Source organism: Ogataea parapolymorpha, chromosome III (genome assembly GCF_000187245.1).
Source record: "Ogataea parapolymorpha DL-1 chromosome III, whole genome shotgun sequence".
Taxonomy (NCBI): Eukaryota; Fungi; Ascomycota; class Pichiomycetes; order Pichiales; family Pichiaceae; genus Ogataea; species Ogataea parapolymorpha.
The window spans coordinates 389,427-405,594 of NC_027864.1; the positions used below are offsets into that span (position 1 = coordinate 389,427).

General features: G+C 47.4%; 10 protein-coding genes and 1 non-coding gene across 11 annotated transcripts; 7 read left to right on the plus strand and 4 right to left on the minus strand.

Moving 5' to 3' along the window:
• Window positions 1–32: 32 nt before the first annotated feature.
• Window positions 33–1,982, plus strand: HPODL_00386 (uncharacterized protein; the record flags this gene model as incomplete). Its single annotated transcript, XM_014080331.1, has 1 exon — window positions 33–1,982. One exon carries the CDS (start codon window positions 33–35, stop codon window positions 1,980–1,982), a length of 1,950 nt encoding a protein of 649 aa, XP_013935806.1.
• A 195-nt stretch (window positions 1,983–2,177) lies between these two features.
• Window positions 2,178–4,064, plus strand: HPODL_00387 (uncharacterized protein; the record flags this gene model as incomplete). Its single annotated transcript, XM_014080332.1, has 1 exon — window positions 2,178–4,064. One exon carries the CDS (start codon window positions 2,178–2,180, stop codon window positions 4,062–4,064), a length of 1,887 nt encoding a protein of 628 aa, XP_013935807.1.
• A 468-nt stretch (window positions 4,065–4,532) lies between these two features.
• HPODL_00388 (uncharacterized protein) lies at window positions 4,533–6,494 on the plus strand (the record flags this gene model as incomplete). The annotated part of the gene is made up of 1 exon (XM_014080333.1): window positions 4,533–6,494. The coding sequence occupies one exon, from the start codon at window positions 4,533–4,535 to the stop codon at window positions 6,492–6,494; it is 1,962 nt and encodes a 653-aa protein (XP_013935808.1).
• A 256-nt stretch (window positions 6,495–6,750) lies between these two features.
• HPODL_00389 (uncharacterized protein) lies at window positions 6,751–8,544 on the plus strand (the record flags this gene model as incomplete). The annotated part of the gene is made up of 1 exon (XM_014080334.1): window positions 6,751–8,544. The coding sequence occupies one exon, from the start codon at window positions 6,751–6,753 to the stop codon at window positions 8,542–8,544; it is 1,794 nt and encodes a 597-aa protein (XP_013935809.1).
• Window positions 8,545–8,896: 352 nt separating this feature from the next.
• Window positions 8,897–9,724, plus strand: HPODL_00390 (Conserved hypothetical membrane protein; the record flags this gene model as incomplete). Its single annotated transcript, XM_014080335.1, has 1 exon — window positions 8,897–9,724. The coding sequence occupies one exon, from the start codon at window positions 8,897–8,899 to the stop codon at window positions 9,722–9,724; it is 828 nt and encodes a 275-aa protein (XP_013935810.1).
• Window positions 9,725–9,847: 123 nt separating this feature from the next.
• Window positions 9,848–10,342, minus strand: HPODL_00391 (Protein yippee; the record flags this gene model as incomplete). Its single annotated transcript, XM_014080336.1, has 1 exon — window positions 9,848–10,342. One exon carries the CDS (start codon window positions 10,340–10,342, stop codon window positions 9,848–9,850), a length of 495 nt encoding a protein of 164 aa, XP_013935811.1.
• A 294-nt stretch (window positions 10,343–10,636) lies between these two features.
• On the plus strand, window positions 10,637–11,434 carry HPODL_00392 (Mitochondrial ribosomal protein of the large subunit; the record flags this gene model as incomplete). Its single annotated transcript, XM_014080337.1, has 1 exon — window positions 10,637–11,434. The coding sequence occupies one exon, from the start codon at window positions 10,637–10,639 to the stop codon at window positions 11,432–11,434; it is 798 nt and encodes a 265-aa protein (XP_013935812.1).
• Window positions 11,435–11,474: 40 nt separating this feature from the next.
• HPODL_05148 (putative membrane protein) lies at window positions 11,475–11,740 on the minus strand (the record flags this gene model as incomplete). Its single annotated transcript, XM_014080338.1, has 2 exons — window positions 11,475–11,669; window positions 11,705–11,740. The coding sequence occupies 2 exons, from the start codon at window positions 11,738–11,740 to the stop codon at window positions 11,475–11,477; spliced, it is 231 nt and encodes a 76-aa protein (XP_013935813.1).
• A 61-nt stretch (window positions 11,741–11,801) lies between these two features.
• On the plus strand, window positions 11,802–12,272 carry HPODL_00393 (smad nuclear-interacting protein 1; the record flags this gene model as incomplete). The annotated part of the gene is made up of 1 exon (XM_014080339.1): window positions 11,802–12,272. The coding sequence occupies one exon, from the start codon at window positions 11,802–11,804 to the stop codon at window positions 12,270–12,272; it is 471 nt and encodes a 156-aa protein (XP_013935814.1).
• Window positions 12,273–13,471: 1,199 nt separating this feature from the next.
• HPODL_05408 lies at window positions 13,472–13,542 on the minus strand. The gene has a single exon. It is a non-coding gene; the product is annotated as a tRNA-Gly (tRNA).
• Window positions 13,543–13,761: 219 nt separating this feature from the next.
• On the minus strand, window positions 13,762–16,113 carry HPODL_00394 (uncharacterized protein; the record flags this gene model as incomplete). The annotated part of the gene is made up of 1 exon (XM_014080340.1): window positions 13,762–16,113. One exon carries the CDS (start codon window positions 16,111–16,113, stop codon window positions 13,762–13,764), a length of 2,352 nt encoding a protein of 783 aa, XP_013935815.1.
• Between the last annotated feature and the right edge of the window lie 55 nt (window positions 16,114–16,168).

Genomic DNA, 16,168 nt, shown 5'->3' on the forward strand with positions numbered 1-16,168 from the left:
GTGGAATTTGGTAATCTTTTTTTTTCCTGTTTATGACTGATAAGGGCCTGAAAACCGAGGACGGTGCGGCAGAGTGCGCGGTCGACACGACACCGCGCTCTGACGCGAGTGCCGACAGCCCTGGCCTGTTCCGCCGGCCCAAAGCCCAGAGCTTCGGGTCGTTTGTGATCGCTGCCAAGACGACCGTCAACGACTCGCTTCTGAGCGAGATCGACGCCGAGATCGCGCGACCGAGCAAGAAAAAACGCCGCATTTTCAGCTGTGAGAGCTGTCGCAAGCTCAAGACAAAATGTGACTACGACGCCAGCCAGGGCAGCTGTAAACGGTGTCTGCGACTGCGGCTCGAGTGTTCGCTCGTCGAGAACGGTACCCGTCCGAACCGGCAGGAATTTGAGCCTACGCCCTCCGAACCGGTTGATTCGCGCCTGCGCCGCGTCGAGCAGGCCGTCGAGTCGTTTGATGGCAAGCTCACATCGCTGCTGGACTTGGTAAAACAGTCTCTGGGTTCTGGCAACCAGCTGGACTTTTCTGTGGCCCATGAGAACGAGCTGCTAGCTAACCATGACGCACTCGCGCCGCTGAACGTTATCAAGCAGATCGACTCGAAACTGTTCAACAGGGCGAGCCGCCATGACCCGTTCAAGCGCATCTGCGACGAGTTTCTGCGGTTCTATTTCGACAACGAGCGGCTGTGTCTCGAGCTCTCGCGCAGTTTTCTGGAAATCTCGCATTTTTGGATCATCCCGGGCGGCATCACCTCCATCGACCGAAAGTATGTGCTCGAACACCCGTTTATCACGTGCGTGTTTGTCCTGTTGGCCATGTGTTTCGACGAAAATTATAAATACGTCCAAGAGCAGCAGCAGTTGTACATACTAGCAACCAAGCTGCTGGGCATCGCGCTTGTCACTGAGCCGCTCAGCGACCACGATATAGAGGCCATACTGTACATCTCGCTGTACAACATCGCGCGCAAACCCAAACAGTCCGAGTTCGACAGCTGGCTGCTGTCCAGCATCGGTCTGAAGCATCTCATAATTTCCATCGACTTCAAAAATATCAGTCGCCGTGTGGGCATGAACATCTTCAACGAGGTCGACCTGTTCCATCTGCGCATCTTCAACTCCATGTGCTCGTGTCATTTCCAAAATTCGATCGGCTATGCCAGACCCATCATGCTCACGTCCACGTATTATGACCTGTTTGAGCTTACGCTGAAATTCCCCAAAGCCACGCTCGGTGACGCCATCAAGGTCGCCGAGATCGAATTGTATCTGGGACTGTCGCGCGGACTCACCAGTTCGCCGCTCTCCTATTATGTGGACGGCGAACTGCTGTGCTTCCCTGAGCAGCACGAATGGAAGCAGAAATGGTCAAAGGTCATCCAGAAAGACGTCTCGCAAATGCTCACTTTTGCATACAATTTCTCGCACATCATGCTGGCCAGGAAACTCGTCGAGAAACCGGACGCCAGCAGACCGGAGCTGCGCGTCTGCTACAGCACGGCTTGCCAATACTCGTTCGAGACGCTCAATCGGTTCCTTTTGTTGTCCAACAACCTCGTCAAGGGCTCGCCGTCGTTCCAGCTCAACCTCGTTGTGTATGCGTGCATCACTTTGTGCGACTATCTCGACACCATGGGCGCCGACGAGCGCAAGATGTCGCTAAACTTAATTTCCAAGATTTATTGGCATCTCAACAAGGTTGGCGAGAAAATGAACGACGCAACAGACACCATTGCCAAGATTGTGCGCAAGCTCGTCGACATTGCCAACGAGACGCATTCCCAGACCGCAAAAGCGCGAAACTCGTCCCAGAATAGCGAGACACTGTCCGTTGCCGATTTGCCCCAGCAGGTAGCCGAACAGCTCTACAGCCCCGCCGAGCCGTACACTTTGCCCAGCCACACAGAGCTGCGTCTGCCCGATGTGGCTGCGTTCGACAATTTTGAGGACTTTTTCAAGGATCTCTTCGACAGATAGCTTGCTGCTCCGCCCCAAGGGGAAAATAATCTTGGCTGTGCGCCGCTTAAAATATTTCGTTCCTGCTAGGTAAATCTAATCCTTTAAATATATCGAGATCTCAGACCTTCCGCATAAGAGACCTCTGTTGCACACAAGCGCATTGGACCGCCCCTTTTTCTGTACCGAGCGCTCTTCTTTTGCATCTGATCGGCGATGGACTGTCCGTCTCCACGTAGTCTGCCGCAGAAACAGGAGCAAACCGAGCATGATCTGTTGCGCTCGCATTATCCCGAGCCCTATGCGGCCATGTATCCTGCGCCTGCGCTGTCGGAGTCGCCGTATTCGTCCGAAACACCACCAGCATACATTTCGCCGCACGTGCCGGCCCAGCACTCGGGCCCTGATCCGCAGCAGATGAACCAGTTCTCGTTTGTGCCGTACGGGCGGCGAGCGGCGCTGGATTCGTCCGCCAGTCCGCCGCCACCGAAATGGAAGCTCCCGCGCGCGACGCTGGAGCAGAAAATCCGAGTTCTTGATTGGCACCACCAGAGCAATAAAAAGAGCCAGCAACACACCGTGAACCATTTCAAGAACCTGGGCGAATTCTCAATCACCAAAAGCACGCTCAACCGATGGGTTTTGAGCGAGCCGCAGCTGCGCGAGGTGTACCAAAACCTCACTCTGAACAACAGCAAGGTGTTCAAAACACGGCCGAAGCTGAAAGACCCGGAGATCAATCGGTGTTTGGAAATACTGTACGCCCAGTCCTGTCTGGAAGACCGGCCTCTGAGTGAGAAAAGTTTGATTTCCAAATGGTCGGATTTCTACAATCTGTGGCATGGGCTCGGGGACTCGGGCAGCGCCAAGATGCCGCCCAAGTCTAACGGCTGGCTGCACCATTTCAAAAAAAAGAACTCTGTGAAGCGGGAATTGGCCAAGGATTTCTACGACGACCCGGAGTTATTTAGATGGAAAAATCTGGACGAGGAACAGGACCGGCTACGAGCGCTGCTGGAGCCCTACAGTCCGAGCCAGGTGTTTGAGATCGACGAGGTCAGTTTCAACAGCAGACTGTCGTTCCTGACTGGCGAAATATCACAGAAAACCGAGCCCAGCTCGCGAGTCGTTGTGTCGTTTATTGCCAACTCGGACGGAACTAAGATTTTTGAGCCTCTGGTTGTCTCAAATACCCCCGCCACCAAGGACTCGCCCAGTCCCAATGTGTTCTTCCACAAAAATGGCCTTCTCACCACAGAAATATTCTACAAATACATGCTGCACATCGACACGCTGCTGGACACTGAGGCAGTAATTCTGTTGGACACTCTTCACTCGCACATCATTCCCAAAACCGCGTTCCGGAACATCAGGTTGGTCTACTTTTCGCCTAACATCGCGGACCCAAAATACACGTACCGTCCGCTGGATTTTGGGCTAAAAAGAATATTCAAGATGCTGGTCAAGTCGATTATTTTGTCGAAGTTCGCCCAGACTGTGTCCAAGCTGGACATCATCAACGCCATTGGCACCGCTATGAACACCATCAGACAGCATTCGTACACCATCTCGAGCTTCCATCGCAGCCAGCTCATCCCGCAACTGGTAGCAGACCCGGACGTTGTTTGCAACGATAGCAGGAAGGAAAACGAGCTTTTCCATTTGCTCAATCTGTACCGTGTCCGTGGTCTGATTTCAAAGTCGTTCTCGATGAGATGCCTCCAGAATACGGGACGAGATATCGATTTGGAGGAGCTGCTTTTCCCGCAGGACGAGGAGGTGGAAAACGAGCATTTTACAGACGAAGACATTGTTGCGCTTGTGAAAAGAGAGCTCAGCCACGAGCCAGACGAGTCGCCAGCCGGGTCCCAGAACAACACCTCGCAGCACAGCATTGGCCCGGAATGGTACACACCTACAAACTCAGACGCTCGCGAGTCCTCGGAAGCTGCGAAAGTGTTTCTGGGTCAGCACAAATACCCAGACTTTGCTGAGCAGTACCATATTTCTGCGAGCGAAAACGGGTCAAAAAGGCGCCGGATCGGCTCCTTGGAGATAGACGGCCAAACGATGGCCTCCAACGTAGAAAAACAGTATAGATAAAACACCAGCGGGCAACCTTAAATTGGGTTTTTCACTTCTGGCTACCTAAAAAACACTTGCACACGACCTTTGTTGAAGATAAAGAAGGAGACTTTTGTTTCCAAGTAAGTGTCTTGTACAAACAATATTTTCTCCTCATAGCGACAGCGGGATCATATTGAGGTCTAACTTTGTTTCCCAGGCGCAATACTTCTGATTGCACCAGCGGCTTTGTTTTGCAGAACCCAACACCCAGTGGCGCTTGTACTGCTCCCTTCATCCACACGGCTGTTGATCTACGCTTTCTTTGGAGCGCTATTCGCACTACAACTGTCTAGATACAGATCCGGGATTGTATTCACAATCCAATTGGAGGCTTTTGGCTTATTCGTTTCTATCCCGCCTAACTTTTCGATTGCATTTTCCCCCTTGTGCGCTCAAATCTTGTTGCCTCAAAAACTAGACAGCCAGATCCCGCACACAGGTGACATGGAATTACCATATATTCAGCATCAGATTTCACCCACAAGGCCCCAGTCACATGTCGATGCTCAACAGGACCTGTGTTCGGCAAAGAATGCACACTTGGGCTTACCTACCGACTACACTAAGCTTAGTCCTGCGGGCCAGCACCAGATCTATTCCTTCAATGGACCAATGAATATCTCGCATCCGTTTTTATTTGCGCTTCCAGGCTTATCCCCGCGCTACCCAATGGCACCACATTGGGGGAATGTAGGATTTTCTGCTGTCCCATCCCTGCAGCTTCCAAAATTTTTCAAAGACCCTCAACGGGAAGAGGCCACCAGATACAATTCTCCTGCTTATTCGGCCAACAGTTCGAAACCAGTGTCATCTTCTTCCAGTGCGCTTTTCAGTACTCAATATTTAGGGCCATACGTCTCGCAGTCTTCTGCAGATTCGATCCAATCAAAGGCAAAACCGGCTAAATCTGATCACAGTTTTTTAGGCGAGATCTGCGACACAAATCTGATCGAAATAGCGAAGAAAAATATCCAGACTCCATTTGATGAACTGGCCCATTCGGTGAAATTGGCGGAGACAAATCTTGCCCGCATTATTGGATCCAGCTCAAAACATTCTAGGGATAATCGTCATGCCGAGGCTCACAAAAAAAGACAGCACCAGATCCTGGCTATGGTTTTTCTGATAAAGCGTGTACAGATCAAGGAGTCTGCCGTATGTCCAAGAAACAGGATATTCAACCAGTATGTGCAGCTGTGCCAGCAGTATGGAGTGCAGCCTGTCGTGAATGCTTCCTTTGGTAAACTTGTCAAGGCGCTTTTTCCAGGCATCAAGACAAGGAGGCTGGGGATTAGAGGTTCCAGCAGATACCATTACTGCGGCATAAAACTGGTAGGAGATGCTGATGAAGTTGAGTCCTTGGCGTCGACCACGTCGACGACTCCCACCATTGGGTCGCCAGCCGCTGCTCAAGCAAACGAAATGTCTCCTGACATTCAATTCGATCTAAGTTTGGAGGACAATTTTCTCAACAGGATGACCATCGAGGAACCAGATCTCGGAATCAGTACTATCAGCAGCATATTCCATTATTTTGACTCTGCTGAGCAGAAGGAGCTGAAAGAGATTGAGGATTACTATGGAGCTCACTGCCGCAAGGTTTTGCATTGCATTCGGTTCATGAAAATCAAGACTCTGTTCGAAAGCATGTCTTCAGATTTTTCAGGCTCATCCATGCATGCGAAAAGTCTTTTGTCTTCTCCCCATGTGATTTCATGGATTTTGAGGTGCGACAACTCGCTGTACATAGCATGTATCAGATTGTTGTCCAAGATGATATTTCAAAATGTGCCTCAGCATGTTTGCGTTCAAATGACCAGGCTGAATGCCTACTTCGTGAAGTACGTCAAGGAGATGATGCTTCCTGATGATCTTATCCAGGCGAAACTTCCTGGAGCTGAGACATTTGTAAAGATGACCTCTCGGCTGACTAGGGTGATCCTGGCAGGCCACAATTGTGTCAGAAATCTTTGCCAGCCATCAGTCGTGCTAGAGCTACTACAAGATTGGGAAGCGCTTGACGTTAGGGAGATTGTCAAACGAGAGATCAGATGCCAAAAGCTGGAAGAGATTACAGATGTTTTGCAACACGATATCACAAACCTTTTCCGCGAGGTTTCTGCTCTCACTCTTCATAGCCAGGAGACTGAAGACACTATCATTCAGACGTTGAGCACAAGGATGTCGAGAATTCCTGAAAAATTTGTGGACGTGAGCCCGCAGACTTTTCTGTTGATCAGCAATCAGTTGGTCGACTCGATAATGAGACAACTGACTCTTGACAACCGCAACCATATTGTTATCTGGTGGGGGCTGAGCTGCTGGCTCAATGAGTTTTTTATTTTCCTTGCCGAGCTTGGCGGTTACACCAAGCTTGTTGCTGATTATGAGAGTCCGAGAGAGTAAGATCTGGCTGTGAGTCTACAATTCACTCACAATTTAACGAGATTTTTAGAGTTCCGGCAACGGTCCGGAAGGTGTGGAACATTTCTTCTAGAGTTGTTATATCCTTGCATTATTGTTCCAGGCCAATTTGCATCAAACGTGCTTGAGTAGTGAAAGCACTAGTTTGTAATCCATATAGAAATCATTTTTTTAGAACAAGCCGCGAAAAAGGGCCAAAAAAAAAAAGGATCTCCTGGCGTGATACTAATCATCACAAATGGAGGACATAAAATTATTCAGGCAATCAGTGGAGTACAATGGAATCAGAAGCGCTATCAAGAGGGTTTCAGAGCAATCTACTGGCCCGATCTCTCAGCACTATGGTTATTTGCCTCAACACTTGACTATTAAAAATCCCTGCCAGAGAGGAAATGCTGAGCGTGGTATAACACTCAAGCAGGGTTTTGATGCTGGGGATGTCATATACGACTTCCTTCCAAAAATTGAGGTGGCTGAGACCAATCAGAGCTCAGAAAGTGCTGACAGTAAAGACAATTTGTGTGCGCACTGTTTGAAGAGTCTGAACATATCGAAAATGGGAGTTGAGTGCGGTGGGTGCGATGGGTTCGTTAAATATTGTTGTGAGCAGTGTATGGATGCAGATTTAGCAGTTCACAAGATTGAATGTTTGTTTATGAACAGCTTTGATTCTGAAGAGAGGAACAAAATATCCTGTGTTGAGCGCCTTATTTTGAGACTTATTATCACGCTCGGTAGTGACGACACGTTGGTCAGACAATGCCAGGATCTCACATCGCACCACGAAGTTTACTTAGAGGCTAAAAAGAACCAGGATTTTAGCAATTTAAGCCCAAGTCACCAATCTCTATTCGAGGTAACTGAGGCCTACTCACTGGGATTTCTCAGATTCTTCGGCTGCCACCTCCGAGGCTTAATCAAGTTGTGTTTTGTTGTTTTTGTGAACTCAACTGTTTTGCAGAATTATTACGATGAGCCCATTGGTATTATGTTTGACCCATTCTTTTCGTTGATTAACCATTCGTGCGAGCCAAATACCATTCTAGTCTGGAAAGGACGCAGAGCAGCACTGAAGGCATTAAAGAAGCTACAACCAGGAGAGGAGTTACTGGTCAGTTATTGTCCCGTGTTTATGCCCAAGAGTGAGAGAAAACGGCAGCTACAAAACAGCTTTTTTTTCGACTGTGGTTGCTGCACATGCACCCTAGGTTATGATTTGTGGTTTCCTGGCAATACTCTAACCGGGGGAATGGAGTGGGAAACTGACACGTTTGATGGGAGGATGGTCGATGGCACAGAAACAGAGAGGACAGCCTATTTAAGTTTAATGAAGGGACTTCGAGATGTCTACTGTCCCGAGGAGAAAAAAGGAGCCAAGATCATGCACAACATCGCAACCTCGTTCAGACAGCTGGAGACACCAGAAAAATCAAATCTTGCCACGTTAGTTTACAAAAATGTGCAGCTGGTACCCCGTCACAGCTGGCCAATGTACAAAATCATGTCTCTTATGAAAGCAAACACAACTAACGATCCCGTGGCCAACTTGCGGTTTACTGTGTTAACCATCGATATAGAAAACGCAATAGAGCAGCATCTGGACTACAAAGCGTCACTTGGAATGGGTCTTTATGAATTGTCTGTGTGTCTGCTGAAGGTGATTAAGGCAAAAAGACGGCAGGAAGTCGACTGGAATCTTGATATGCTAGTGGATTCCGCCTTGGCATTGGCATTACAAGCCCACAAGCAGCTAAAAACCAAATTCGGGTCTTCTTTGCTGCCACCGTTGGCGGACCTGAAAAATGTTGTGTCGGATCTAAGGAGTCTGAAGAGCATAGATATAATCAACGAGGCCACGGCGGGCCAGCAATTGGAGGAGTTGTCGCAGCTACTACAGTGTGGAGTGAATTTACTGTCATTTTGCGAGCCGTTGACCCCGCGTGACGTGACAGATTTCAATTTAATTTTGGAATCAGGGCCGGTGTCTGCCAAGCCCATAAATTCTAATTTTAGTTGGCTGCTGCAGATCTGACACTATCAAAAGAATTAAAGAAAAAAATCAAATCTGGCTGTACCACCCCAAGTCACACCTCCCACCGCTTTAAAACCTTACAATCACAGGGGGGAAATTCACTTTTTAGTCTCTTCAAGGTGCATTTGAGCTGTTCATGGTGAGATTTATAGACCGAAAGCGGCGCTTGTACTCCACAGCTGCTAGTCAACTGTACACAAACTCTACTACAAGCGCTCTCGGCTCCAAGACAAAACATTCTAGCCATGAGCTCACTCAAGAGCCAAGTCGCTCTACAAAACGCACAGCCACCCACTCTCTACGACATACAACAGCAAGCTACTCTTCTTACTCAAAGATAACAGCCTCAAGGATGCCGAACTGGGTATCTGTGTCCTCCACCTCATCTGATGATACCACATACACGAGTGTTTCCAGAATTTCGAGAAGCTCGGCCGCAAGCACATTCCAGGAACTCGAAGTGACCACATACGACTACACGCAGTTATTTGTGGTCACTGATTCTGACACCACGTTCACGACTCACGTCCACCTCACCACACAAGCCACATTCACCCCTACATCTTCCTTTTCTATATCGAGCGCAATTATTACAACAGACGCCAACGCTTTTAGCAAGTTTCTCGGCCTTCATCGTGCCTCTGCTCACCATTCTGTCCTCTCCACGGGAGCAAAGGCGGGTATTGGGGTAGGTGTGGCGATTGGATTCCTTTTGGCCATGGGCTTTGTGGTACTCTCTCTGTACCGTAGGAAAAAGAAAAAGGAAGCTTTTGGCGGAGAAGACGTCTGGGATGCGGTGCCGAATGGTTCTATCCGCAATGATCACGAAATGCAGACGGCCCCTCTCCCACCTCCGCCACGAAAGAGAGTCGTTGCTGCCTTGGAAGCCACGCCGCGCGAGCGACTAATCGACGTGCTTCACGAGAACTCTCAGGAAAGTCTTGACCAGCAGCAAGAACAGCGGACAGGTACCAACACGACACCAAAGCGCTACGACTCCCACATTCGGAACCTGACCAAGTTCAGAGAGACCAGCATTCAGGACGTTGGAGACACCCTGGGCTCTTTTGCCCTGCGCAATGGCCAGCTCAGGCCCCAGACGTGGTGGTCGGACATTGACAGCAGCGAAGATAGCACTTTAAGCGGAAGCACAGCGAGCGGAAGCGTAGAGTCTGTTTAGTTTTACCTCCATACCATAGCTACAGATCAGTCTAGCAACATGCGTAAATTCTTGCTACCGTAAAAACCATACCTTACTTTGCCCAACCTTTCCAAACCTGCCTTCTAGCATCATAACTCATAACTACATTTCCACCTCCTCCAGCAAGGCCCTCTCCACCACGAAGCGGCCCTCTTTATACTTCTCCTTGTCCTCCTCGCTGTAAAGGTATTTCCATCCAATCGAGCAATCGCACTGCTTGCAGTCAATCACTTTGACCTCGTAGCGTCCGGTCTTCATTCTCTTGAACTCCCTGGCCTTAGCAAGTTTGACGTTGAGTACCTTGGAAACGAAATACGCAGGTCCCAGACTGCCGTTAAAGTTGTCCGAAATTATCAAGGAGCTGAGACATATGTGGTTGTGACACTTTCTGCAGCGCAAAATTCGGGTAGGGGGGTAATTCTGAGACGTTTGAGGTGGCAAGCTGCCTGAGCCGGAGGAGATTGAGGATTTGGGCGAATAAAGGGACGAAAATGTGGACCGGGACGACTTGGATGACACGGAAGAATTGCGTGATGCCGGAGTAGAGTTCTCAGTAGGGTTTGATGTCCTAAAATGTTGAGCGTAGACCAGACCCATGAGGAGGAAACAATTAACCTTTAATTAAGATAAGCAAATGAGTCGATCGTCCTGGAGACTATATCGACCGCTGCGGGTTATGACTAATCATATACTATTTGTCGCTTTCAAATAACAGAGCTAGATAAACACGTTGTGGCCTGTATCCAGCGTAAAAAGTGATTTGTTAACTAATAATGTGTTTCAACTCCAGATAATCCTCGTAATTAATGTTGCTCCCCTTCTTAATATCCTAGGTGTGTGGTGTGGGTTAAAATATTTTCGAGTATAGGTTTTTTGTTTCAATCGTTCAAGATGTTCCGTTTGGCCAGTCCACGTATATTGAATCCGCTCCGGCTTGGGGCCGGTTTGAGATTCAACTCTAGTGGGTCACTATTTAACGAGGTCAGTTCTGCGCCAGCCACTCCGCAACCTGTCGAAAACGAATCCGCTGAAAAAATCACTACGCCGGAACAGGACGCCAAACTCCAGGCTTATTTGCATCCCTCGCCCTTTCTCGCCGTCGAGTCCCTTGTTTCTCCGCTCAAGCGCGAACTTTACAATATGAACGTCAAGAAAAATGGCTTCTTCATCAACAACCAAACCATGAAGCTCGATGGTGCCGAGTACAAGTTGTGTCTCAGCAGGCAGGAGATCGAGGCTCTTGAGCCTTCAGTTTACTTGAGATCGTACCGAATCAAGTCTTCGGTTAAAAAGACCAACATCGTGCTGCGTGCTCTGAAAAACATGCCTCTGAAAAAAGCCATCACTCAGCTCCATTTTTTGCAGAAGAAAGTGGCCAGACCACTGGCGGAGTTGCTCGAGCGCGGTGTTGACGACGCGAAAAAAATGGGATACAACCCTAACGATTTGTATGTGGCGGAATCATGGGTTCATACTGATGGACAGTGGCAAAAACGGCCAGAATTTAAGGGCCGTGGACGGTCTGGTGTCATTTTGCACCGCTACGTTAGCGTGCGCTTCTTGCTCAAATCAAAACAGACTCTGAACAGATTAAAGTTCGAGGAGGAGCAAAAATTCCTCAAGCGTCCAGTTTGGAACAATGTCACAAAGACCAAGCTGATTGGTGATAGTGGACAGTACAAGTGGTAATGTGTAAATAGATTTAATAAATAAATAAATATACGTCTTTTCAGTCGTCGTAGCCAGTCACCTTCTTGCGTGGGCCCTTCGGGATGGGGTAGCCGTCTAATGGAAGAGGAGCAAGGTCGTCGTACAGAAACCTTCGCCGCAAGGGGGTGATAGTCACAAGCATAGCAGGCCCCATTACTGCTATGCACCCTGCGAAAAACAAGTGAGGCCTATTGTGAGCGTAATATCTCAGCCACTAGTTGTTAGTGTGCCAACTTCTTTTCCACTTACCCTAATTGGCTCTTTATAGTAGACAGGATAGGACATGGTTCAAGATATATTTCTCCGCACCTAATTATTTTTGCGTCGATCGGCCTACTTTTTCTTCATGGCTAATCCTCCAATCAAGCCCATTCCAGTGGTGATGGAGCCTTCTGGCTACCTAACTAAAATGCTCAAATCAAGCCAAGGGACAGACTATGTGCCTCCAACGGACGCTGCAGCTCCTACATCCGAATCTCACACCAGATTCTATCTATACAAGTTCGACGAGTCGTCGCCGAATGGACAGAAAATCCCTCTAATAAACTCCAAATCATACTACACAATAGGCAAAGACCCACAGACAAACGACATCGTCGTTGCAGATGAGCTTGTGTCGGCCAACCACGCCGTTCTTCAGTTCAGATCCAAGAACTCAGAAATTACTGCTTATATAATCGACCTTGATTCCACCAATGGAACCTTCATCAAAGATCACGAGCTGCCGCCCAATCGTTACGTCGAGGTTCTCCATAAAGATGTCTTGCGGTTTGGAGATCCTGAATCGCAAACAGAGTTTGTTTTCATTCGTGATTAAGGGGGAAGTTGTCCTCGCTGCTTTTACCCCAGTGTCCAATGGCCTCGCGCGCAAGGTTCTTACATGCGCTCACACTTGCACATTTCTTGAGCTCGTTGTAGTCTTTGAACTTGTACGGTGTGAGCCTTAGTGCTAATTCTGCCAATTTCTCTCTCGAAACGTCGCTCTGATGTTGGTATTGGACACTTTTTTTCGCTGGACACCCGTTTCTGACTCCCTTATTTAGAACCTGTATATACGACCGAGCCGGAGAATATAATATCGATAGATTGGAGGGTGTGCTGCCAGAGAATGGGCATGGCAGGTCTGAAGCCAGGACCTTGAGCGGATGATAATATGAAGAGAGCTCTGGTGACATCTTTATTCGATCGCGGAAACAACGTTTTAATGCAGTCTGATTGATCTTCTGTTTCGGCAGTACTAGAAAACTCAAGTAAGGCGGATCATCCACCAAATCGTAAACGAGACTGCTGAGCATTGAGGTGAATTGTTTGAGACACAGCTTGTCGGAACAGGATTTAGAGTACGAGATAGGAGAATCTTTTCTTCCAGGTTTTGTCCGCACGCTTCCAAGTCTGCTTAGGCCATTCCGACCCCTCAGTATTCCCCCAGCCTCTTCTAAGCTATGCCAAATTGTCTGATCTGCAAATGAGTCTCGCAAATTCTCGGTGGAGGCATCTCCACAGGGAACTTCACTAATGTACAGAGCAAACTGCGAATTGTGTTTGAATTTGAATTTTTCGGTACCATGCTCTCGAATGAGCAAGTCAGAGACGTTGTTTTCTCTTATAGCGTTCATTTCTTGTAACACCAACCAGTTGAACAATCTCAAGCATAAGATCTCAGCATGTAAATCGTGAACCAATCTCCCTTGGCTGTGCTCTATTCTCGAATCAGGCATGACTTTCATTCCTGTACACACTGCCAGTACTTCTAGTTGTGGTTTTTCGCCAACTTTTTGCCTCTTGGTTTGGTCAATTGGGCGACTATTAGACTCTATCTTGACCAAGCCCGCTAAAACAGTCGTTTCTGTGTCTTTTGGCCTCGCATTTCGAAATTGGTATAATAGCTTGTTTTCCAGCTTTGAGGGTCGTCGGTACTCGTCGATGACCGCCTGAGCAATTGCGTTACCCAGATCATCATCCAGATCAACAAGCATGTAGATCTGGACAAAAAAAAAAAAAAATTAAAATTAAAAATGCGTAAACCCGGAATCGAACCGGGGGCTCGTCGATGGCAACGACGAATTTTACCACTAAACCATTTACGCTTTTTCGTTGTTAAGTTTCTAAGCAGCTGGTCTATATGCTGTTTAAAGTCTAGCGGTCGACCTCATAGTTGTCTCCATTTTGGAGTTCATTCTAGTGTGCCTTTTTTCTGACAGTGTCTAGTTAAGTATCGTCTCAAGGCTTTCTATTCATACGCAAGGTAAGGGATCTACCAAGCATAAAATTCAAACCTGCTGATATTTATAATGCATGCTTTTTATTTATGGAATGTACACATAATTGTCTGCCTCCCTCGCAACGTAGTCTTCATTGATAAGCTTCTCAATGACATTTTTCACAAGAACGACAACATCTTTCTCGTAAATCTTCTGCTGTTTCATGTGATCCAATACTTGTAGCAGCAGCTTGTCATGAGCAATTCTTTGCTCTGCCTTCAATGTGCGCACAACAAAGGCCTCTATCTTTGAAGAAATCCAACCTCTTGTTGGCAATTCGGAAGACCGCGGCTCAACAGGTGATGCACTCTCTACTAATTGGATCGGTAGCCTGAGAGTCTTTTTAGACCATTTAAAATTCTCATTTATTCGATAATCAGTTTCTTGCACTAAAACAGGGAATTTAGAGCTTGACATGATGTTCAAGTTTTGTGTCACAAACTTATTACTCATTCCCGTCTTGAACTTTATCTGATCAAATGAGAGAGATGCATGGTCTTCAAAAGCCAAAATAATTGCAGCTTGGTACAGAGTACACTCAATGGTTTGTTTTCTAGCTTTCTTTTCGTCAAACTGTACATCAAGAGTGACTCTATGGAAATGAAACTTCCATTGGAGTTTCCGTGATTGGTACTGTGAACGGTAGAATGTCTCGTATTCGTGCAACAAAGGTTGCAATTGGGAGGGAATTATCAACGGCTGGTTCTCCGGGACACGAGGCCAGCAATTAGAATCGACACAGCAGATATCCATATCAACAGAGCCAAGTGCAGAATGTTTGTGCACATCGTGAAATTCAGGCATATCCAGTTCCGAAAGCTCAACGGATTCGACCATGGAGTCTAACTGATCAGTATACTCGCGGCCGCACATATTTTTCAGCTTGTTCAAAAGCTCTCTTTCGAGCTCCAGCCACTCCATTTTAAGCTCCCTATTGAGAAAAAAGGACTGACCTCTAAGCAATCTCCGAGAAACCTGGATCTGGTATTTGTCAAAAAAATATCGTCTGCTTGATGGAATCAATATCAGAATTGTCGTAATGGAGTCCTGTGGATCCAAGTGGCAAAGCTCGTAAATGCGGCCAGATGGGGCTTTTCTGTCCAAGTCCTGCAGCGAGGGCTTTCCCAATGTTGTTTCGATATACTTTAAGAGATGGTCGCAGACGTGTACGGGACCATTTGGGATTTGCTGGATGGCATTCACAAAAATATTCTTTGGAATGGCATTCTCCTTGCCAAAGGTCTGTACTGCGTTGGAACAGAGCCTTTGATATAGCTGAACTATATCTGCTATCAGACCTTTATCTCTTATATGTTGACTTATGTGACTGCGATATAGCTTGATGCTATATTCTTCGATGGAAGACAAAAGCCACGATTTCTCTTCATCAGCGTAGAGCTGAACTAATTTGGTTGAAACATGAATATTCCAGTCAAACCCAAAACAGGCATGCACCACTCGAGGATTGGCCGCAAGCACAGAACTTCCGAGCAAGGTTTCCAGCAGGTCGTTGGAGGAGAAGTCAGCTGGCAAAAATGGCTTAAATATATCCACGTATAAGGGGATGATTTTTTGGTACTCAATCGCTTTAGGGAGGTACGACTCGGGGGATTGTAAGAGCTGATCTCTGATGCTAGCAAAATTCTGATGCGTGGCTTGCTTCATCACCTCGAACAGATGGAGTTTGCCCTCGCCATGTAGCTCAAGCTGAATATTGTGGATCTCAGCCACCATCTCTTTCAATTGATCAGACTCAGGCGTAGGACTTACGAGGCTGTACATCATATCCTTAATAGCAAGAAGTACTAGCGATCGCAGCCTGTTCTCAGACGGATCCGCTAGCCTCACCATGTAATCCTTGGGTTTGTTGGAATTAAGCACTCTGGACGCAAAAAGATCGAGTCCAAACGGTATGAACTTGATCTTTTTCCTGTTTGGCAGCCGTAACGTTGTGGACTCATCGGGCATAATCAGAAGCATGTGGAGTTCTCGGAGACGTTGTCGCCACATTGTGTACATACTGCAGCAGCCTGCAAGAGGATGATCAGACTCTATGGCTTCTTTAACCAGGGGGAGCATGTGTGTGTCAAATACGTTGGTGATGCGATCATATATGCTGCTAACCCAAGTTTTGTCCATGTAAACAAACATACAAATCGACTGGAGGAGAGACAATGAGCAGGGAAGATCATATGGCGAACGACCCTTTAGAATCACGTCAATTGCCTTGTCAAGCTTAGTGATTATATCTCTCTTATGGCCATCTGTGACGCTCACTTGCTCCACTGGTGAGTCCGCTTCATAGCTGCGTTTGCGACTTTCAGTAAAGCCAAACTGCAGGATTTTGGGGAACTCAGACGCGGGAATCACTCCCTCTCCCCACTCATTCATAGACATCAAAAAGAGTAAAATACTATTACAATATTTAGACATTATCCTGATATCTAATCTG